This window comes from Ambystoma mexicanum, chromosome 7q (genome assembly GCF_040938575.1).
Source record: "Ambystoma mexicanum isolate Mex_15411 chromosome 7q, UKY_AmexF1_1, whole genome shotgun sequence".
Lineage (NCBI taxonomy): Eukaryota > Metazoa > Chordata > Amphibia > Caudata > Ambystomatidae > Ambystoma > Ambystoma mexicanum.
In genome coordinates, this window is record NC_090941.1 from 894484306 (window position 1) to 894508115 (window position 23810).

A 23810-nucleotide genomic window follows, 5' to 3' on the forward strand; every position below is an offset into this window, starting at 1 on the left:
AGACATGTTCATATTCTTCCTTATCTGAAAACTGAAACAATTCTGTTTACACTCCTGTCAGCTTTTTGACTGGAGCATGACAGTCACAACTGCCAAAACCCTTCATTTTCTCCATCAGTCACTAGTCCCGTCACTAGTCATTCATAGGTTCCCAACAATGGAACTGTTCTATGTAATTTTATTGCCTGCAATTGCATCCCAGTCATTTTAACGTGTACATTCTAACAAAAACGCTAATCGTTTTTTTCTGGGTTTTTTTTGGGGGGTGGCACCCCCAAAACCCCCCACACTTATTTCTTAGCTATTCCCTACCCCCCAAACCTTTAGCTGCCCTTCCCCTCCGCCCCTAAAACTTTTTATGAGCATATTCATTGTTATATACACTTTAAAATGCCAGGGGATAAAATTGCAGGCAATGAAAGGACGTCATACTCAATGGAACTGTCCGTTTCACACAAACCCAGGACACCACACTGCCCCTTAAGGGTAGAGTCCCTTCACCCCAGTGCAGGTTGTCCGTCTAATGAAATATTAGATTCTGGAAGTCAGAAAGGTCATACCCTGGTCACCCAGTCCACAGCTTACTGTGAGGGATCATAAATGAGAGATGGAGACAAGGTTGTTGTATTCTTGGTTAACAACATTATTATTAAATACAAATGGGTTGGAAAAATGTCTCTCTAGCCCTATTCTAAAGAGGAACCTCCCTACTTAGAAACTAAAACTAAGGATCTGTCTGTGTCAGGATGTCAGGAACTGAAAAGCCGGCTTTGTGTCCAAAACAACCTATCCTGACCCTCACACTTATAAACAAACAAAATGTGCAAGGAAATATCTTTAACTTGAGTTTCTTTGTGTCTTCACTGGACTCTCAAAGTTCTTGTTCAACCAAAAAGTTCTGCAACAGTCTTTCTGTAAAAGTTCTTGTTCTTTTCAGATTACCTGGTATACTCACCTGCTAGGAATCTTTGTACAATTTCAAGGACGTTGTATGTGTTTCACAGTTCCTTTATACAACTTCAGCATCTGTCTATGGTAATATTTGCTCAATTGTACTTGCTCAAACGTCTCCCGCCACGTTAGCATCTCATGCATATGTATTTGTAACTTGAATTGTCTACATTCAAACATTCTTCTTATTGGGTGTTGAATTTGTACTTTGCCTTGACTGCATTCAAACAAACTTTGCTTTTGTATATTTTCTGCATTAGCAATCTTGTACCATTCAATAACTTGTTGGCACGCCTGTCGGAACGCCCTGGGGTACCCAGCTGCTTTGGGCAGACTAGCTGGTTTCTTCCAGCATCTCTGAAGCGGCTTGCGCTTCTGTGGAATGGCTTCTCGACCTGTCTTCCAGTTTGGAGTGTGCGGACGCTTCTCCAGCATCCAGCATGGATCCGCGGCCAGCTTTCCTTCACGGGCCGGGGTGCAGACTTCTGTCCTGTCCAGTGGCCCAACCTCCTGGAGCTTCTGCACTGCTACCGGCATCTCCATGGCCCTCCTTGCACGCATGCAGCATGGAGGTACACATCTAAGGAGAACCAGCTGAGATGTAATGTGCTGATGGCAGGGCTTTGGCCCCCCCGAGACGTTGGGATAAACACACCAGTCTGTACTTCTGCATCTCCCACACCTCACCAGCATTTAAAATATGGTGACAGTTGGCCTCATCATCCCAACTACGTTTACACCATTTGAGGGAATTCCGTCAAATGCCTAGCTGAGACAGTAACCTGATGCAGGGAGTGATCAGGGAGCAGGAGCTCCTGACACTTGAGGCAATAGTGCATCAGGACAAGACACGTGTTAGACCAGATACCTTAGGGGTGTGGAAATCAGTGCAGTTGAGGGAAGCCCTTCAAATTCTGTACAGTGAGCCTAAGTTATGTCACACCTGGCGCTACCCCCAGTTGCCATCAGCTAAGAAATGAGAATTTAATGCAGCAAACACAAAGGCCCTGCGGCAGTCTCTGCTCATTTAAGGTGTTCAGATTCTATCTGGCCTGATGGAAGTGATCAGGAGCACTTTGAGGAGAGTGCGGTGGCACACTCCCCAGTGGTGGTTCCGTTTACCCAGAAATGGGATGTGAGAGGGTCATGTAGACAGGGAAAACCAAGCACACTGCATTGAAATTATAAGAATTCTTTCAGGAGGTGATCTTACCCCAAATGCAGGTACCCAATCAGCCAAGGGATGGATCCAAACGCTGTTGAAGAGGTCATTACCGCAGGTGAAAAAGTGATCATGGCAACACTATGCGCAAGGTGCCCTCTACATAACGGGCAAGTGGAAACACACATTGGCAACCAAAGAAAGCACATAAGTAGTTCAGGTTAACTAGTAAAAGCTGAAGGTTCTAGAGGACTTATGCTACTCCTCCGACACTAGCATGGAGACCTTCCAGGAGGAGTTCCAAAACTGCACCTTGGCTGCAATGCGAGTTGCAGGATAAAATGGAGATACTGAACAATCAAGTCAGGTTAAGCAGTTTGCACATCCTTGGAGAAGAGGCTGTAGACAAAGGCACATAATTTACGTAATAGGTTTTCTGCAGTATATTTGTAAAGTGATTTAAATGTGGACTCAGACACCCAGTTTTCCAATAATGAAGGCACACAGACTCCCCACCAAGGAACCAGAAGATGCAACATACAATTCTGGCTGCACTGGCAAAACCCAGGACTCTGCTTCTGCCGGTTGCATATTTTTTTACAATGGGCAGCAAGTTTTAATCTTCTCAGATCGATGCCTTGCTTAGATCGAAGCATCATCACATAATACTCCTGGATATAAGTAGATGGTCAATGTTCCAAATAGTGCCAGGCATTGATTCTGGCTGGGCGCTGGGCTGATTCAGATGGCACCAAACTGCTGTTATACAGTCACAATGTTGTTTCTATGGGTTGTCATGTTGTGTTCCATCTTTTTTCCTCCTTCCCATGCCCAGTATTTTCCCCCCACAATTTTCTTCCCCTTCCAGACAGTAGTTACTGAGGCTCTACTGTTGGGGGTTTTGTAATCCTTGGAGGGATATATTATAAAAAGGTGAGGCTAATCTTATAGGGTAGGGAGGTTTGGGTACATTACCAATGTGTTCTGTTGTTCAGCATTGACCTTTTTGATGTCCTTCTATTGTTTTCCTATTTCTTCACTAAAAACAACCATAATAAAACTGCTGGGATTATAACTAGCAATTTCTTACTTTCAGATCCAACAGATTTTGTAGATGAATTGATCATGAGGATGGTTTGAGTGGCCTGGCGACAGAAGATTGCCCAATCGAAAGTCTGATGCCGTAGAAGCGGGGGGAAGAGATAGAAACTGAGATGCAATATTTGAACTGTTAGGTTTGATCCCGGCAGAGGGAAACATGGATGTGAGAGATATATTTGAACTTTGAAATAAGTACTGTGCTCAAATGTACATTTACCAAGAGGCCTTGGTGTAGGAGAGAAAATGTGACGTTTGAGGAAAGAAGGTCAAAGCGGTCATGCTGAGGTAAGAGCAAAAGCCTTGCAGTTTCAAAGGTTTTTGACAGCGGAAGGAAAGCGAAAGGAGGCTTTAGTCCGACGGAGGGAAGCCTATAAAGGTGCGATTGAAGCTAGGGGAAGGGGCCCCCACAAATTGTGATTGAAAGGTTTGAGACCCGCGGAGGGAAACCTGTACTGAATTGTGGTAACCAGAAGGAAATAAACTTTTGTTGAACTGTATTATAAACTAAAAGGTGACCTGTGCTGGAGTGAGAGAAAGCCGAGTGGTCCAGCAAATAAACTAGTGACTTTTTGTGGAAGTCCAAGTGGGCCCCGTTCCACAAAACTAACTGTATCCTTGTGTCCGAAGCCAGAGTGTGTTGCAAGGTCCAAGTGTGCCACCTTACCCCATGCAACAAAACGTGGAGAAGGGAGTTTACTCTGCTATACTGACATTTCATTTTGAACATTGATTTTCCTTTTTGCATTAGACATTCCCTTTACACATTTATTGTATTAGAACCAGGGAAGGCTTATGGTATAGGCCATTTTATTTTGACTAAGGACTGTATTTTGTTTTTGTTAGATGGTCGAGAATGCTCCCATGTTAGTTATAGGGCAAGATAGGAGTTTTCCAACCCTTTTTAAACTATCAATAAGGGTTTTGAAACTTGCAACTCTTGTGTTAGTGCCACTTGTGAAACCATGCCTCCTCACAGTATTTACGTTCTCTTGGGGAGTCTTCACTACTTGCATGTCCTCCTCATCCCACTACCTTCCAGGGAGATGTTCCTAAGGTCAAACCCTAGTCTTCCTGGTACTAGTATTTTCCAGGTTGATAATGCTACAGAAACAAATGGAAGTGTGGGGAACAGAAGGTTGAGTGAAGGAATAGGAGGATGTGTAGGAGGTGAGTGGAGGTGATGAAGGGTGGGCATACTGAGTTTCCCTTGGATGGTCGTCCTTGTCCGTAGAGGGGGAGTCTCTCCCCATGAGATCCAGCTGCTGATTACCATCCTTAGGGGGACTATCGGTTAGCGGCCGCATCTATGTGGCCTCATGGGAAGGGGCTCCCACTCATGGAAAAGGGATGACATTCAAGGATTCGTCACACCCGCCAGGTCAATGCAAATACAGCACACGAGCAGAGAAACAGAAGCTAGCATAATTAGTCAATGCTGTGCTCTAAGAGCAGGACACTGCTAATGCGTTCACTCTCAAACGTGGCTGCGAGTCGTTGGATTGTGTTATGCAATGAATTCTGTATAGCTTCTCAGATGATACATTTAATGCAAGTATCACAATTATAAGTAATCTACTACAGTACAAAGTTGAGGAATGGATCTGACGTGTGTGGCATCTTATTTCATCACAATCAATCAATGCAACTGCACGCCAGAGTTTTGATGTGTTAGCACTTATAAAACCCAGGACATCAGCTCCTTGGAAAGCATTACCCTGTTTCAATAAAGTTGTCGTTTTCACTTTGCTCATTTGCTCTGCTGCTCAGAAATAATTTGTGTATTAAACAACTTTCAGAACTGGACTTCAGTCACTATGCCAGAACTTTACCCAGCATCTCAAGAGTTCACACAAAGATCAGATGAACTCTCCTACATCTTGATTCACAGGGGATTCTCCTGCCTCTTTGCTTTGCCAGGATACTGTGATGTTTCATGGCACCAGATTGAATGGCAACAAGATGCCCCCCTGACTGAAGAACGCCTTATTACACTGAGCCTCTTTCAAGAAAAACATGCATATTTTATCTTTTTTTACTCAAAAGATCACCTGCTAAGTCATTTGGGCTGATGATTCAGTTCTTTGATGGAGGGGAAAGTGACACACATATCGCTAAAAGAAAAAATACATTCTTCCACCATATTGGAGAGGAGATGGTGGATGGAGCTTTGATACTAGTTTGTGCTAATGAATAACAGCCCAATGTCAAATGAGATTGCTATTCAGACAGGTGGGTGAAGTGTATATGTTAATGGTTTCCGCTGGCCATTGAGGGGCTGATTAACAGATGCCAGAGCAATCCTTGTAACCGATTTTCTAGTGCTGGTGCAGTAGACATTGGGGCTGCTTTTCCACAGGTATATCGGGCAGACTGAGGGAGTTGGACAGTCCAATGGGGACAGTGAAAAAACGGTGGTGCTCTCTTCCTTGAGCTAGACTGAGTTGTACAAGATCTAGTTTTCACTTTAGGTGAGCTGCCACCTCAAACGTAAGGCATGTGGGAAATCATCAGAGAGAGAGAGAGAGAGAGAGAGAGAGAGAGAGAGAGAGAGAGAGAGAGAGAGAGAGAGCGACTGCTGGGAAACGTCAATGTTGATAAAGCCAAAAGGCAGGGGGAATCCTCTGCGCAATGTTTGTGCATTTTGAGAATACACTAGCCAGTAGAATTCTTTGTGAAATATATATAACAACATTGAGAAAAGGGTTGACAAGCCTGTGAAAACTAGTAAACCTGAGAAGGATTACAAAGGTTGCTGGTAAACCTCTGAGAGACTGATCAGCCTGAATTGGAGTGCAGAGGTTGCCAATCAGAAATGACAAAGAAAGCAAATGTTGTGTATTAGCCTTTAAGAGAAGGTTAATCCTGAGAAGGATTGCATAGATTGCCAATAAGCCTCAACGACATAATTTGAAGGAGGAGTGCAGAGACTGAGGTTTATCATTTGATAGATGGTAATCCATAGAAGGAGCACAAAGGTCGCTGATGAGTCACTGAGGGACTTGTGATTCTGAGAAGGTGTATCTAGAATGAGGATAATCTGAATTATTGTGTTTATCTTATGTTGCAAATAAAGAAAACATTTTTCTAAAGCATCCTTTTATACTTTGGTATTGAGCACATTTCACCCCAATTCAGGAGATGCTTTCAGTGATGGGATCAAGGTCACAATGCTCCCTAGCAACAATATTATATGGTAGTTATTCCTTCCTTTCTTTTTAGGCGTTTCATCTGGGTATGCACCTTTACACTTCCCAAACATATCTGGATAGATCACACATTTTCCGTATCTCAACAAAGGTACCATTTTAGTCTATAGAGCACTGTGTGGCTGAGGCGCAAGGTCAGAATTATAGCAACAAAAATTCAAGATGCACCACAGGGAACATGATACAAGATGCTCCCTACATGTCACAATTCCAACTGCTGGGATCAAGACAATTTGTATTTCGCCCTAAACACAGCACGGAAACAGACTTCAAAATCCAAGTAGACAGCATCAGTGATTCAGGCAACATCGCTATCCTGCTCTCTCTCGACCTCTGTCGCATTCGATATCCTATGCCATAATTTCTCTTCAAACCTTCACTTTTCCCAGGAGGTGTCATAGTAGATGAAGTCCTTCTTGAGTGATCGCACCTCAAGGGTCTTCGCAGGAGATGCAATTACAGATTCCTTTGCCATCCCAATTGCGGTATGTGAGGGGTCAGAAATGTGAGGCAATTAGATGATATCTCAAACTTTGCCATTTTATTAAAGTGTAAGTTTCATCAAACGCCTCTCTATCCCTACTCTGACGAGGATTTCTCTGCCTATCAAAACTAAAGGAAAACACTAACACAGGATATCTGTCCCTCACACTTACACATCAAATGCATGAAGAAATATATGGCAATTCTCAATGACATCTCGACGCTGATGAAAGAATGATTTTTATTATTGTACCGGCGAAATTCGTTGCTGCGAGAGCACGTCAGCTGCACTGGCCCATCTTCCTGTTGTCCCTTCCTGTGCTCCGGATGACCCGAGTTGGCTTTTCTGCAACACTCCTTTGTGACCCTGAAAGATGGCCACTTTATTTGTGCAGCATTATCCCACTACTGCCTAGTGAGCCTGCCCCCGCTCCCATTGGCTGGATTGGCGTTCTTGAAACTATCCCAGCAACCGGGAGACGGCCCAAGCAACTGAAGTCCTGCAACGCGGCCCGTGGGGAGTTCCTCATCCATCTCTGAACACCGAAGGAAGTGCCAGCGCAGCCCCACATCTTGCTGCCGAGCTCCAACTGCTGCCCATCCATCAGTAAGCACCTCCCCTTGGGCCTGGAGATGCTAACCTCAACGTTGATGAAAGTATGATTTTTATTATTATACCGGTGAAATTTGTTGCTGCGCGAGCGCTTCACCTGTACTGGTCCATCTTCCAGTTGTCCCCCCCCCCCTCCGTGCTCCTGATGACCAGATTTTGCTTTTTGCAACACTCCTTTGCGGCCCTGAAAGATGGCTGCTTTGTTTGTGCAGCATTGGCCCACTACTGCCTAGTGAGCCTGCCCCCGCTCCCATTGGCTGGATTGGTGTTTTTGAACCAATCCCAGCAACCGAGAAGCAGGAGCCGGCCCAAGTCACTGAAGGCCCACTACGAAGGCCCCTGTCTGCCCCCTGTCCGCCACCGGAACGCTGCTCGCTGACCCCCCTCCCTGGTTCCATGTGATGTCCATAGTGCCCCCCAATCTCTCCCTGGTCCCTGTAATGTCCGTAGTGCCCACCTCTCCCTCCCTGGTCCTCTGTGATGTCCGTAGTGCCCCCTCCCCCTCCCTGGTCCCCCGTGATGTCCATCATGCCCACCACCTCCCTGGTTCCCTGTGATGTCTATTTGCCCCCTCTTCTCTGACACCTCATCCTGCTTTGACCCCCCCACCCTGCTTTGCCTGATCTCTTCTTTCCTGCCTTACGCTTACCCCTATCACTTCTTCCACCACCACCCTCTCTGTAACCACTGCTGGATGTGTCCGAATTCACTATGGTTTCACTATCACCAACCTGTTACCATCGCTTGGATTTGACTTTGTGGACACATTGACTTGTGTTGCTTCACGTTCTCAACTCTCATGCTGGACCTCCCCGGGATCTCGTACTCAGGGTGGTCCTAAACCATGCTGTGCCCATCGTCCTCTTGAATCCTTGCTCACATTTTCCGTGCCCTGCAACATTATGTGTTATACTGAACCTCTGCAACTGTATTTGCTCTCCCCTCTGCTTCTCTGCTCTTTTTCACTGTTTTATTCTCTGCTCTTTCCTCCTCTCCCTTCCCCCTCCCTTACTTTTTTCTATGCACTTACTCTCTATCAGAATTGTCCCTGACCTAGTATGATAGCATCAAATGTTTGTCTCCTCTCCCTTCCCTTACTTGTTTCCTCCCTGCCCACCCTCCAGCACTATCTGAAAGTTCATCAGGCCTAGTATGATAGTCACTTGTTTTGTTCTTCTCCTTCTCCCTTGACTCCTACACCACCCCCACCTATTGTTATATTCCGGCACTACCTCAATTGTCGTCAGACATAGTAATGTAGCTGCTTGTCAGTCTCATTCTCCTTTCCGCCCCTCTCGCCTCCCCTGCCCTCCTTATCATGTCAAAAGCTTTTGCACTTTCTGAAATGTCGCCAGGCTGATTACAATAGTTAATTTCACATTCTGAATGTATCAAGGACTTGTAAGAATGTCACTGTATTCTCCCTTGTTCCCTCCCTGCCTTGAAGCGCTTTGAAACATATTGTGTATAGGCGCTATTTAAATAAACAATCTATTCAATCAACAATGATATTCACGGTCTTTCTTGGTAGACTGAGTGACCTCCCCTTCTCAGATTTCATGGTAATTTCTGTTCCAATGTTGAACAAAAATAAACTAGGAAATTCGGGTTTGTAAAAAGTCTCAATTCAGTTCTTGGTTCCTTCATTGAGTCAAAGAAGAGTTTTGTTAACCAAAGTTTAAACACCAGAAAAACGTCTCCTTTTGCTGGAATAAAGACTTTCCATGTCAACAAATAGCATCAGTGTTATTTCAGGCCAAGATGCTTTGCCAAACCGTATAAATGTACAAGAAAAAATACTGGAGTTCCTCGTTAGCTTCAAATGGACACAGTGTCTGCTAATGTTAATGAAACACAACTTCTGGTTAACACTTAGTAAGTCTTTCTTGGTAATATTAGAAATCACATCTTTGACAGGATGACTATACAGAGCTTCTACTTTCATCTAAGCAACTCTCAGCTTCGAGTAATTTCTGCATAATTCACCATCAAGGTCTACTGCTCTGCCTCATAGTATTCCACCTCAATTGTGCTACTGAAGTATCAGATCTACTGACAACCGAAGCACCACCACAGCTTAAGTACTTTATGACTTTAAACAGTTTTTCAGATATGACAAGATTCACTTTATGGCACTTCAACACCTTCAAGTAAACAAGGCCCTCTTCCTCTGAACATTACCTTTTCAGAGGGGCTGCCTCTTTGCCACTCTTGTCTATCTGCAATAATGACAACCCGAAATTGCCTTTAGGATATACTTCTCTCATCTTCCTATTGGCTTTGCGAATATAAGTTGTGTCAGCTTCTAATGAATGATTACAAGCAGCAAGCTCCCCTTCCCTAACCTAGCTTTTATCTCTCGGTAATCTGTCAGCCACAACAATTTACAGAGAAGCCTTGTTGCCACTCTCTTGGCTTCAGGTAATGCTTGCACACCCGTGGCTTGGGCAATGCTGATTTTCTTTTAGGCTTATGACAATACTTGCACCATTTCTTGGCTTTGGTAAAGGCTGGTTTCACTCCTGATTGGGTAAACACGCTCTTCACTCTTGGCTTGGGCAATGCTTGCTCTTTCCAACTTGTAAGGATAATGTTCAACTGCTTACCTTCTATTGTCAGATTTGTTTAATTGCTTTAGAATAGATTCAGAGGGGGTGAAAAGACCAGGAAAAGGGTTTGAGGAACACGTGTTATGGAGGGCCGGGGAGAGAAGAGGGGAGGGATTACAGCAGACGAGATTGGAGAAATTGGGAACACCTGCGTATGGAAGGGGAGGAGTAGAAGGAAGTTTAAAACCAGCACTACCATATTCCTGGGCATTCTCCGTCTTCTCACCTGAGCACAGCCGGAGGAATGGATCGAGGACGCTGCTGGATTCCAATGGGCAAACTAGGACGGAGGGGGCCATACTCATGTCCCGACAGCCACACGAGACGCCGAAGAAACAACGTGAAAGTTGTGTCTTTCCTATTGTGAACTTTCATTCATTTATTTTTACACTGGACGGGGAGCAGCTGACAACGGAAGGGCCGTATTCGCGTCCTGTATCAACACGGGACACGGAAGGAACAACGAGAAAGTTGTGTTTTTTTGCCTGGTGCAGGGTGCAGTGTGGCGACTTCCCTCATCTGTTGGTGTATGGACCTTCAGGTGCTGGAAAGAAGACCAGAATCATGTGTTTATTACGTGAACTCTATGGGGCAGGAGTTGAAAAGCTGAGAATTGAGCATCAGTCAATAACAGCCCCATCAAAAAAGAAAATTGAAATTGGCACGATTGCAAGCAATTATCATCTGGAAGTTAACCCAAGTGATGCTGGAAATAGTGACCGTGTGGTTATTCAGGAGCTGTTGAAGACATTCGCGCAGTCGCAACAACTAGAGACAAGCACCCAAAGAGACTTTAAAGTGGTGCTGTTAAAGGAAGTTGACAAACTTTCCAAGGATGCTCAGCATGAGTTAAGAAGAACCATGGAGAAGTACATGTCCACATGCCGGTTGATCCTGTGTTGCAATTCTACCTCAAAGGTCATTCCACCTATTCGAAGCCGATGATTGGCCGTGCAAGTACCTGCTCCGAGCATTGATGATATATGTCAGGTATTGACCAGTGTATGTAAGAAAGAGGGCTTGAGCCTGCCTCAAGACCTTGCTCGCCGGCTTGCTGAAAAATCCGGTCGAAACCTTCGAAAAGCGTTACTGATGTGTGAGGCCTGCAGAGTACAACAGTATGCATTTTCATCTGATCAAGACATACCGGAAACAGACTGGGAAGTGTATCTGAGAGAGACCGCTAATGCTATAGTTAGTCAACAATCTCCACAACGTCTTCTAGAAGTTCGTGGGCGGCTTTATGAACTGCTAACTCACTGCATTCCCCCGGAGATCATAATGAAGGGTCTTCTGTCAGAACTCTTGAATAACTGTGATGGACAGCTGAAAGGAGAGGTTGCGCAGATGGCAGCTTTCTATGAACACCGTTTACAACTTGGCAGCAAAGCCATATATCACCTTGAAACATTTGTGGCTAAATTTATGGCCATTTACAAGAAATTCATGGAAGATGGATTGGAGGCCATGATGTTCTAGATCATTACAAAGTGTATTTAATAAAGTTGCAGTTCTCTAAAAAAAAAAAAAAAAAAAAAAGAGAGAAAGTTGTGTTTTTTTTTGGTTTGTGAACTTTCATTCATTTATTGGTAAACTGGACCCCGAGCACTCGACAACGGAAGGGTCCATAGTCCCATTCTTACAACTATACAGTGTCTATCCTTTGATGAACATTCATACGGTTCGGTTCACTAGGAATTGTAAACCTAAATAAAGGAGATTTATCTTACTTTACATACCGCCTCCTGCCTGCTATTTAACACCTGCTTATTCCACCTTTTCCACAGATGGCACCACCATCCCAGTCTCACAGCATGTCAAGTCTCTTGGCGTCTACATTGAATCAGAACTTTACATGATCAAACACATGAACACGTTGGCCTCCTCCACAGCCTCCAGAGCCAAACTCATAGCCTTGAGCAGAAAATTAATCTCCCCAACCAACTGCCTGACTTTCGCTAGAGCAATCGCAGGTGGCCAACTAGACTATTGCAAGCCCTATTCACAGGCACTTCTGCCAAGGACCTTTCCAAGCTACACCTTTTACAAAACAAGGCCCTACGAGCAGCTTTGGGGTTAAAGTATTCAGACCACATTTCAATGACGAGACGTGACGCACAGTGGCTACCCATCAAATCGAGGATTGAGTTCCAAATCTTAATAATCGCGCACTGCTGTGTCCATAAAGAAGCGCTTGCCTATCTCAACCCCTGCATCTCGGCCAAGACGCCGGTGCGGCCCCTCCGTTCCTCCTCCATTCTAGTGCAAACAAGCAGGTAGAGCCAGCTTCTACATCACAGCACAGCACCCACCCTCTGGAACTCACCTCCCCACCACATCAAAAACAAGCACTCTTACTATACCTTTAGAAAACTTGTGAAAACCTGGCTGTTTGATAAATACGCATAATCTGCTCTTCTACCTGCTCTGAGACTGTCCATCACTATATCCTTGTTATCACCAACTACAAGCCCTGTGATACCTCCGAACTGGGCGCTACATAAATGTAATACATAAATAAATACATTTCAAAACTTCAGAATGAGTTAATACTTTAAAGACATTGGCCCTCATTACGACCCTGGCGGATTTCGCGGTGCTAAATGCACCGCGAAGCACGGCGGAAAGCCGTCGATAGCGCCATGGGGGTTGGCGGATTTACCACCCCATGCCGACCTTGGCGGAGCGGTAAATCCCCAATCCCCATTCTGCCCTTCCCCATTCCCATTCTTGCCCCATAGGGTATAATGGGAGTGGGGAAGGAGTTAATTACGCCACCGTAAAATACGGTGGCGTAATTAACAACGAGGTCCCGTAGCGCCATGGTTTTCTCCGCCTGGTAAAACCAGGCGGAAAACGGCGCCATGGCGCTACGGGAACTCGTAGTGGGGCGGACGGGTCCGCCGCGAATACCACTGGCGGAAACCCACTCCGCCAGGGTCCTAATGAGGCCCATTGTAAAGTTTTGTTCAGTAAAACTAGTAGGTGCCCCAATAAATAAGGACAGCAAATCCTTGAAGTATATTACAACTGATATGGATAATAGAAACTGATGAATCAAACTTAACATAATAAATGTCATTGATCAATTATCTAACAAATACTTTTTCAGCAGAAATAATTGCAAATATTGGTTACTTCCATAACTAGACAGATACATTTAAAAAGAACAAAAAGTATTAACACTAATCTATAAAAGACATTAAAAAAAATAGTAGATGCTTACCAAATTTGCCATGTAAATTGTCAACAGACCCCTCCTTTAAAACATAAAACAAAACAATGTTGAAATGTTAGTACATTATTAAAAATTCCAAAGTAGGTTCAGGAATGAATAAACGTGCACAAAATACATTCAGCAAGGCCCACCAACAGCACCCCATTTTTCAACACATAAGTCACATAAAATAGTTCTCTAAACCCAGTAAACTACTGTGAAAAATAATGAAAAATGTAATGTAACATAACATGCATTGATTATTGTGCCAGGTACCACTGGAGTGTTCTCAGAGTGTTGAGACTTTCCCTGAGAATATGTATTCTTTCCATGCCTGGGGTTTCCAGAACGTAATTTAGATCAAATTAAGGGAGAACCACTCAAGCATTTGCATGCCCACAACTATCCTTGCTTTCAATGGTATAAAGCCATATATAGATATAAAAGTGAACATTTGTGTGTGGTGGGATTTGAGGTGAAGCATTGTTCCTTACAATTCCACACTGTTTCAGCAATCTGCACCAAATTCTGCATAGTTGCCTGTTAGGACCCTCCACACATTACTGGCTACATGACATTTGGACAACCCACCCCATTCCACGGATTTCAGCACACATCAAAATGGGTTTGTGTGTTTGTGGCTTGGCGAAGCGTGTTCCTTATACAATTCTACACTGTTTCACCAACCGGCACCACATTCTGCATAGTTCCCTGTTAGGACCCTCGGGACATTACCAGCTACATGACATTTGGACACCCCACCCCTTTCTCCGGATTTCAGCACCTTCACACATGAGACGGTTGCTTGACATCGGCGAAACATCAATGTGGGCGTAGAAGGACCGGTCCTGACACGAGGAACAAAACTCGAGGACCAGGCCCTAGGATGCACGGTTTCCAAGATATATTCACCACAATGCACTGCAACAAACAAACGATAAGCAACTTGGAATAGCGGCCTACAGGATCAGTGTCATGTCGGTCTACAGAACCCATTCGGAGAATGGGTACTTATGCTAGTTATTTAATCAAAATAAGGTTAATAATAATAAAAACACATTTTTAAATGCTTATGGGCTCCTCCTACTTCTACGCCTTGTAATAATAGGTATGAATACCCAAATTAATGGTACTCAATTTATCGACCACAGAAGGATGAACGGCTGAGTTGGCACCAATGAGATTAATAATTTCGAAGTGCGGCTGGCCTTATATATGAGGCAAGTGCTTTACTTGTGAGCTACCAATCAGGACTTGTATCACAAGCTTACGATTCCGGACCCACCTCCACAAGTAACAACACATTCTACAGAGTCAACAACTTAACTCTCAATTACCAGCGACCTAAATCTCTGTTCCTGGCACTCTTCCCAAGTAGGTGGGGTTACAAGCAAGGAATCAATTGGCAACTCGCAGGCAAAATATAAGGTCACTGTTTCTTTATTATGTGCAAACGTGATAGGGTATTAGGTTTAGGTGAGCCCTCACGCCATGGTCATCAGTCCTTACCTCTCGGCCCCCCAAACAGGTCTGCCTTCTTGAAAGGAAAGCGGTTTATCGTGCCCTGCGAGTCCTTCTTGGCTTTTTGTACAATCTTCTTTGGATCGCTTTCTTCTTGTGAGGATGTCACATTGGTACTACATTTTGTTGATTATCTTGCATCACCACCCCACTTGTGACTTGGCTAGTCTGCTCAGGTGTCAGGCGCAACACTTTTGCAAGTGTTGGACCCCAGGATTATCATGCCTCTTCCCCCCTCTGGCAGTGTTGTGCTGTTTAGCTGGGGTCTTTCCGGAGACCTCAGAAATACTGTGAGGCCCTTCCATCACTGCCTTATTTTCACTGCCTTATTGTTTGGGAACTCCCTGTGCATCAGTGTCCTTTGATTAGGATAATACTCTAACTACATATTGGTTGGGATCAATCAGAGGGATGTGCAGGATTAAATTAATTACAGAGAGCCAATGGGTCGACAATTACTGACCATGAGTTCACTTGCTCCTTTGCAACAGGTATAGGTTCTTGAATGTGTTTGGTTGGTCGAATTGTTAGATTATTTAATGTTGCCAACATTTCTTTCATGATATCAATATGAATCTCCTTCTTAATGTGTCATACAGCCTTAACAAAGATTTTGAGAGCCCTAGCTGGAGTAGATGCAATAGTAAACTGCTTGGGAATTTGTGAGGGTAACCAGGGAGTGGATTGCAAATACTGATGGATCTAGATGGCCTCGAAATTTATTTTCCAGAGGTGCAGTTTTAGACGTAAAGAGCTTCTCAGAAGGGACTGGTACTCGTGCTTCCTTGTCTAGTCCAGAAGAATCATTTCTATAACAAATTATTAGACATGTGCAGAAAGGACACATGAAGTGGACTTAATGTCAAAGCAAGTGATTTCCTTTGCAACAAAGATGAAGACTATCACTCTTGAGCTCTTTGATGATAAGGCAGCTTCGGAAAATAGTTTGAAATTTCGTTCCTAACTACGGGTATAGGAGTCCCGTTTGCATGGGTCTGCGCATGCAAAAGGCACCTACTAGGAATGTAATCTTTCAACATAAAGGTTGATGGTTTGTTTACTTTATCATGATTGGCATTGTCTATTGGCCCTGATGATAGAGAAGAAATGTTTCTGGTGCTTAGGGAGCAGGAGTGACGTAGAGAGGCAGGTGCTGTATCAATTTTATTCCTAAGATTGTATACCATGTTCCCAATACAGTTTAGAACAGTGATTGATATGGAGGCAGATAAATTCTCTTAACAGAAGTAAATGGTGCATGGAGAGGGGAAGAATACACTGTTGGGCCCTGTGGACAACTGCAGATAACTGCACTCATTGTGCTCCAGGTGCGCTGCATGATGGATCAGTGGTTTTGAAGACTTCCTCCTTCCATCCTGCAATAGCCACGTCACTTCAGGTGCATAACAAAGTGGAGGACATTCAAAACGCCACAGAGAAATCCAGAACCAGTCCTACCCCCGAGTTGGTCTATTGCAGTTGAGAGAATGGCCTCAATTCCTGACTCCCACCCTGCAGGTGCCCGTTTGTTTCTGAGCAGTACACCTTTGTCTCATGTGTAATGAATCTGATGGTATCATCACTCCTTTTGTGGCGGTGACCTCTCCCCGGGTGGCCAGGGAACGCAGCCGCTACCTAATCCTGAAGGCGGCTATATAAGGGAGGATCAAATCGGCGGGGGGCAACTTCCGGGAGAGTATCAGGGCACCATCGGACAAGGCATGCTATTCCCCTTCCTCTCCTGAGTATACCCCCCATTCATACCCAATGCTTTCATGGCATAGTGCTACATATCCCCTCATTCACCTAGGAAGGGTACTGTAGACCTAACGAGATCTGTATGTAAGCCATCAAAATCTAACTTACCACCCCAGCAGTCATGAAAACACCTTATCAGACTCTACAATACATCCAGAGTGGATTTAGCCATAAAGAACACTTATCCAGACTTTACATGTAAAACATCAAGAATGGACTTCCATTCCCATAACTCCAAGAAAACTGGGACGAAGAAGATGAGCCGAATAATACAGAGCAAAGAAGACCAAGAACAAGAGCTGCACTCTAGTTGTTGTGAGTGCATACCTGTAACCAGGACATTTAAACAGCAGAAGCAGCTGACTGAGGCGTGCTGCTGGAGGGAGAGAGCTTCTTCTTTCAGTATGGGCCGAGAGACTGTGGGGCTGCAGAGAGTGCCGTGGAGCCAACCGGCTCAAGTAAAAGGAAAAGGCAAGCTGACCGTAAGAGGGAACACACTGAAAAAACGCCAGAAGCAGAGGTATAGCTCCTGGATGAATGCAGGTGTTGAGAGGCAGTGGTTGCCTTTTCAAAGTCCGAAACCAAGCAGATGAGCCCATCAGGAACCGCAAGAGGCAGAGGAGCTGAGGAACGAAGGCAGCGAGATGAAAGGAAATGCCAAACGACCGCCATTGGCTTGCAGCAGGAGAAACGAAGTACACCAGCAAGAGCCGGTTAGTCCACGCGAGAGAAAAGCAGGGACACCGGGGCTAATAGGCTGCCATGCCAAATGCGAATAACTGTTAAGGAACCAAATTAAGTGCATGAAAGAGCAAGAGCCAGTGAGCATTTTGTTAAAAAGGGAAAACACAACAAAAGTAAGAGACTTTCAAGTTTGAGAGTGTATGAAATACACAAATAAGAAAAGACATGGCAGTATAATATACCAGGCAGATACAGTAGCAGATAAAACAAACATAAGAGAATATCAAGTTTGGAAGTGTGTGCAGAGTTAACTTGAGAAAAGTCCTGTTAGGAGGGTATACCAGGCAGTTGCAAGTGTGTTCATATAAGAAAGCCCTGGTAGGAAGCAGAAGAGGCAACAACAAACTGAATAGTGTATAAGAAATACATCACGTAAACTGGTCCTGAGAAAGATAAATCAGTACTAGCAAAAAGGCTGTGGGAAACCAAAGAGAAGAGGAGTGAAAACCTGGCAGGAGAGTACACTAGGTAGCCTAACAAGATAAAGACAAAGGGCCAAGTTGTTTTGTGTACCAGGAGCAAGAGAAACTCAAGGAACTGATACTTTGAATATACGACAGAGGGAATAGAAATCCAAGGTAAGGGAAGGGAACCACCATCTGGAACAATGAACACTATGTTTCTTCCTTCTGCAACTGTTGTGTTGGGGTAACCCATTTTCCTTTTTGAACATTTATAAGTCACGCAAGGTCAAAAACACTACCCTTTTCACCTTAGAGTTTATTTTGTTCGAATGGTAGGGCCACATAGGTACTCTGGACAGTTTTGCTTTGGACATACTTACATTGACACACCCTTAGGTTTGGTTTTAGGTAGCCAAGCACCTCTTAGAGCAGGGACAGAGAGGCATTTCCCCACCCCCTTTAATTTTAATAAAGTTCTTTGGCCAGAACCATGACTCCCTTGTGTCCGAGTCTCATTCCTGGCTCCTCACACACACCAGGCCTCCTAGAATAGATGCTTCATAGTTTGTTAGGCATTTTCTAGAGACAAACCATCAGAATTGGAAAGCAGTGAAAAGCCTCAAGAGAGGGCCATTATTCAGCACTGCATGCCATCCACAGAAATGCTGGGACCCAACCACCAGTAAACGGCCCCCAGTGTTTACTGTCGGAAGGGAACGGCCAGCCGAGCGACAGGAACATAGCAACACCACCAATATGTGGCTGACAGAGAAGTCACCTGGTGCTGCTGAGTGACAGCAGCGACCACATACAGCCACCACCAAATACTAGTCCAGCAGGGCCTAAACCAGGGGCCCGCACCCTCGCATCCATGGGACTTATCTAAAGCATGCCAGGAACAAGGCCACCTAAAATTAACGAGGACTTTCCACTTCCTGGGCTGCCATTACTATTCTACAGCGGGCCCACACAGAGGAAGTGGGTGGGGCCTAGCCTGCTATTTGTTAGCATTGCTTCCTTGAACACATCCACGTGGGGAAGACAGGTCCAGATTGGCTATGGACAGAGAACCAAATAGGGTGCGAGGGCGAGGACAAAAGGCGAGCACAGAAAGCAGGACGTTTGGATTATTTGGGTGAGTTCAATGGAGGTGGTGGAAGACCAAGAGATCAGCAGGAGGGAGGAAGGGGCAGTAAAGTGTGGTGGAGATTTCTGGATACGGTGAGGCCTTGGCTAGTGAGTGAAAGTGGTTGTGTGATTGTGCATTAAAAGTGTGGTTAGGAGAAGAACACCTGGGAGTGAATGTGAAGTGATGAGTCAAAGAGGGATGTGTGAGTTGGAGGTGGGTGGAGAGTACTGCGGAGGGAGGAGTAGTGTGGAGGGAAAAGTAGTGTGGAGGATGGAGTAGGAGTGTGGCAGAGAGGATCATTACTGTGGAGTACTAGTGTAGTAGTGTACAGCAGAAATGTAGTAGCATGGATAATAGGTGTAGTGTGGAGGAGGGTGTAGTAGAGTGGAGGAAGGAGCAGGCAGGAGGAGACAGGTGTAGTATTGGGCAGAAGGGAAGAGGAGGGAGAAGTAACATCCAATAGTGGAGGGGAGGCCTAGAAAGTGTGAGTGACACAGGTAGAGAGTAGGTACGAGAAGAGGCTAGGAATTATCTGAGGGAGTTAAGTGAGGAGATAAGGGCAAATTCGTAAATGTCTGTTTATTTACTGAAATAGCTTACTAATGGTGAAGTAATCACTATTTACTAACAAGGTATGGCCACAGGGCCCTTGATATTTAAGTACAAAAAACAGAACTGCATCAGAGACTTGGGAGTGATTCCTGTGCTGTCACAAACAAAATTAACAATCCTGCACACTTAACAAGCGGACTCGTCAAACAAGCATATTGTGGATCAACAGTGTATCTATACATGTATGATACAAAGGTTTCATATTTAACCAGACTGTCCATGTGCCCCCACTGTATGGTATGGCAGACCAACAAATCATGCGACACAAATCTGATTTCTCCACTTTATTCTTGTCAAGACGGGCATTTAGAAAAATGTCCTGGGAAAGAGTCTTTTCTACAAATAAAAAAGGTGTTCCTGTCTTGGAACTATATAGACAAAAGGTGTAATGAAAAGGCAAACTTTAGTGGTACAGTCATTAATTGTTTGCCTGCAAGCTGGGTCTATCCCTAGGATTCTGTCTCCTCCCCTTTCATTGGTCTAGAGAATGTTCAGGGTCAAGGTGGCTTTCAGGATAGATATGGAGGCAGACCTCTGAAGGGACACGTATTTCATCCATGACTGAAAAAGATATTCCGCTCTCATATCTTTCTGTAATAACGGCATAGGATGGGATTAAATAGTTATGCAGAGGGGTATTCAGTCTACTAGGGATACTGATCCTTCTCTGGATCACTGCTTTAACAACAGTCTCAGGTTCACTCAGTATGAGTCTTTACAGAGTCTCAGGGATACAGCACCAAGCTGGCTATTTCTAATCCTTCCAGGGATGTAGTGACTGGATCAGTTCTTTCAACTCCCGGAGGTATAATACCCCGCTCGCTCAGGGATACAGTGCCCAGGTCACACTTCAGGGGTCAGTATATCACTTGGTAGCAGTCCTACACTTCCTTGCTTCACTGCAGCACCTCAGGACCCCGGGCTCTTTGTGGCCCAGTAAACACATCAGCCGCCCTGCTCTTCCTTACATTCAGCCTTCCCTAGGCATCCTCATTACCAGTGTCCTCTGTTAAGGATGAACACATGGAACTTCTGTTTGTGCCAGTCAGGGCCTGGCCAAAGCCATGGGTAGGAACCTCTGCCTCCCTTTCAACAGCACATTACAATGCTATTTCTACAGTCACATATCATTCCCACAGTCTCAAGGGCCCTGGCCCATCATCACTAACATAATCCCTGCTCCGTGAATCCTCAGAAGCTCATCCACAATCCTCTCATCTCACCCCCACTCTGACCTTGATGCTAATGAAAGCTCAATTTTCCATTCATCACTCCACCATTGCTGACGACATTTCCAACCTTGAAGTAGTTGCCATCTTTATCACCAAAACATGGGTATCCCCCACCTCTTCCCACGTATTCTATGTCCTCGTCCGGTACAGCATCAAACATGCCAACTGCACAATGAAGGTAGAAGGAGGTGTGGCAGTCATCCACAAATCCAACTGGGCCTGCATCAAACGCAAACGGGTGCCTATGAAGTTCCTCACTTGCCACTTTCCATTATCACACAGACTGTCACTTGCCATCTCATCGATCACCAACCTCACAGGCATGGTTCATTCCTTGATGATATATCTCATCTCTTCACATCAGCGTCAATCGCACATGGAGCAAATAGCTTCCTGGTGATTTCAGGAATACGAGCCACCAAAAGCCCCATTGACACCATCATCTACTGGAATGCATGATCATAAAGCAACATGTACTGAACACCACCCACATCATGGGAAACCTACTCAACCTTGTTCTAAGAACTTCTCCTTGGATACACTAGAACACAGTCTTGGAATGTTAGACGGTCCACAAAACACCCATGTCGACGCTTGAAAGTCAACCTTTAACCAAACTATGAAGGAACTGGTTGACATAAATGCACTCCTGAAAAACAATGTACCAGGTGTATGCCACACGGTATATCCAGGAACTGACTTAATATATGCAGGTAACTAATGTAAGAAAATTCTGGCCTAAAATGTAACAAGGACCTCCTGACCTTAAAGGTTTTACACAGTACTGGCCTGGCACTCATCACTGAAGCTAAAGCTGAGTTTTACCAGGCCGTAAAATGTGTACTTGCCACTAGATATTAGCTAGTGATAAAACATTCTTAGGGAGTAACAGATGGTGTACTTTGTGCATGTGGAGAACAGAGGGGGCGAGGGACTTTTTATGCCTGGTTGGTAGTTTACAACTTGAAATTTTTACCCCTGGTATTACTCCACGACTAACGCAGTAACTGCTAGCAGGAGTAAGTAAGGCAAGATGTGTGCCAACAGACCACTTGGTCCCAGGACACAGAGGGTGACTGTTGGATGTTTTTGAGGAGATCCCATTGAGGACAGCAGGTGGCATTTGGTTTGCTGGGAGTGTGAAAATGAGTACCAAGGAGGTTGAGACTATGAGAGTGGAGAAGAAAACGTATCCTGCTGTAGCTGTGCTTGGGGAACCACTAGTTCTAGACCGTTGTCATCACAAGATACACCAAACTTAAAAGGTTAACAAAGACTGGTTACTAGTGATAGAATTTACACAGTGTGGCTCAGCATCGGGATCTCTCACAATCTGTCTGTTTAGTGTTGGTTTAATTTTTTGCACTGCATCCATTTATCCTTTCATTTGCCTTTCCCTGCTCACGCTCCCCAATATCTCTCAATTCTTCATACTCCCTACCCTGTTCTTCACTCTCTTTCTCCTTAGCCGTTTTGAACTCCCTCCTGCACACTCTGCTTTTGTTCCGAGATTCCTGCTTGCTTGCTTTGTTACTTATCTCTTTCATTCTGTCCCTCAAACAGTCTTTCTTTCTCTCTATCGCTCTCTCTCTGGGGACCCATACACCACACCCAGGCATAGAACATTAGAATTCTGGGTGTCATCTCAGACCTTGAAATCACCTTCCCCGCCCAATTGATACAATGGTTAAAGGACCAATGTTTAGCTTATGTGCTCCAGAAAATGTTACCTTTCCTGCAGACTAGTGCCCACGTATGGCTCATTAGATATCTAGTGACAGCTCGAATGCATTACGACAATGTGATCTCGACTACCAAAGAAACATGTTAGACAAACACAAGCGCAAAGTCAGGCAGCCAGACTTTAGAATCTTAAAAAGTAAGACCCCATCAAACCCATGGTAAAACTCCCTTGCGGACATCTGGCAGCCTTAAGGATCATGTTTAAACTTCCAGTCACCATACACAAGTATGTATGTAACAATGGTCCAGTCTATCAGCAAAAGCTGACCACACACAATGCCCCAACCAGGCCTCTTCGAATCAGTTCTAGAACATTTGTCAACAAAAATTCAAGCAGCAAAAACACAGGAGCAAGATATGAATGACCAAGATTCTAAACTATGAAATACCCTTCCCCTTCTCTCAGCAAACAATAATTTACTTTTTTAGGATGATGGTAAATCTTTAAAGACGCACTTGTCTGAAGACAGCCAGGAATTGTGGCCAGTGAGTAAAGACTTCCAGGTCTAGCTCCATCAGTTTCTTGACCCTTGACATAATTATCCAAAGCCCCCCACCTGCTTGTAACCTCCATGCACCAAATCCTGTCCCTATATTGAAAGCCATATCGAACAAATCAATACAATTCCTGAATGCTACCCACTTATACACTTAATAACTTCTCCCTACACTTAGTTTGACAACCTTATTGTCTTGAGCTCATCTGTATAGGATTCCCAGGAACGCGCGCCAAAAGGGGCCATAAGGTGACGATCGCAGTATGATATATATCAGACAAATGAATACACTAGGACATGACTTTTAGGGCATTCTCAGTCACAGTGTTTTACCCCTTAGAAAGATATGGGTAATGACACATGGATATCTGAATGCCTTCAGCAGATAAATATCCTGCTTCATTATTGGTTTCTGCATTTGTTCCAAATGAAAGCTGAACACCACAACATTATGGCTTTTTTCAACAGGTAATGTGGCTTTATTCTAAAACACCTGTAGAGAAACCCCTCGATGCTCACACCAGAGAAATACAACCGACTAGGGAAAAAGGCTTAGCACACCTCTCATAACAAGAACAAGGTTTATTCTCATAAACAAGACAAGTACGGGCCAGCAAAGAACGGAGTGCTCTGACGAAAACAGCATAAGCAGCAAGGTATAACGGCACACTGTGTCATAAGTGAAGTAGGTTACATAGGTTACAGATCCAGATGGCTAGTTGGTGCGTCCAGTGGTCCCAGCTTCTCTTGTACGTGTTCTTGCATGTGGGGTTCTTCTTCATACGTTAACAAGCACAAAGCTCCTAATTGGCAATTACCAACAGAAAG

The 23810-nt window shown here is 44.6% G+C and overlaps 1 protein-coding gene and 1 pseudogene across 1 annotated transcript in view; one reads left to right on the plus strand and one right to left on the minus strand.

The window, feature by feature from the left end:
* The window catches only part of TMEM135 (transmembrane protein 135), a 2087148-nt gene that overhangs the window by 1521034 nt on the left and 542304 nt on the right, over positions 1 to 23810 (minus strand). Inside the window, exon 4 of the mRNA XM_069639711.1 lies at positions 13352 to 13385. Coding sequence (XP_069495812.1) covers positions 13352 to 13385 — 34 coding nt within the window. The remainder of the gene's footprint in view (positions 1 to 13351; positions 13386 to 23810) is intronic.
* LOC138528814 (replication factor C subunit 3 pseudogene) lies at positions 10429 to 11658 on the plus strand (annotated as a pseudogene).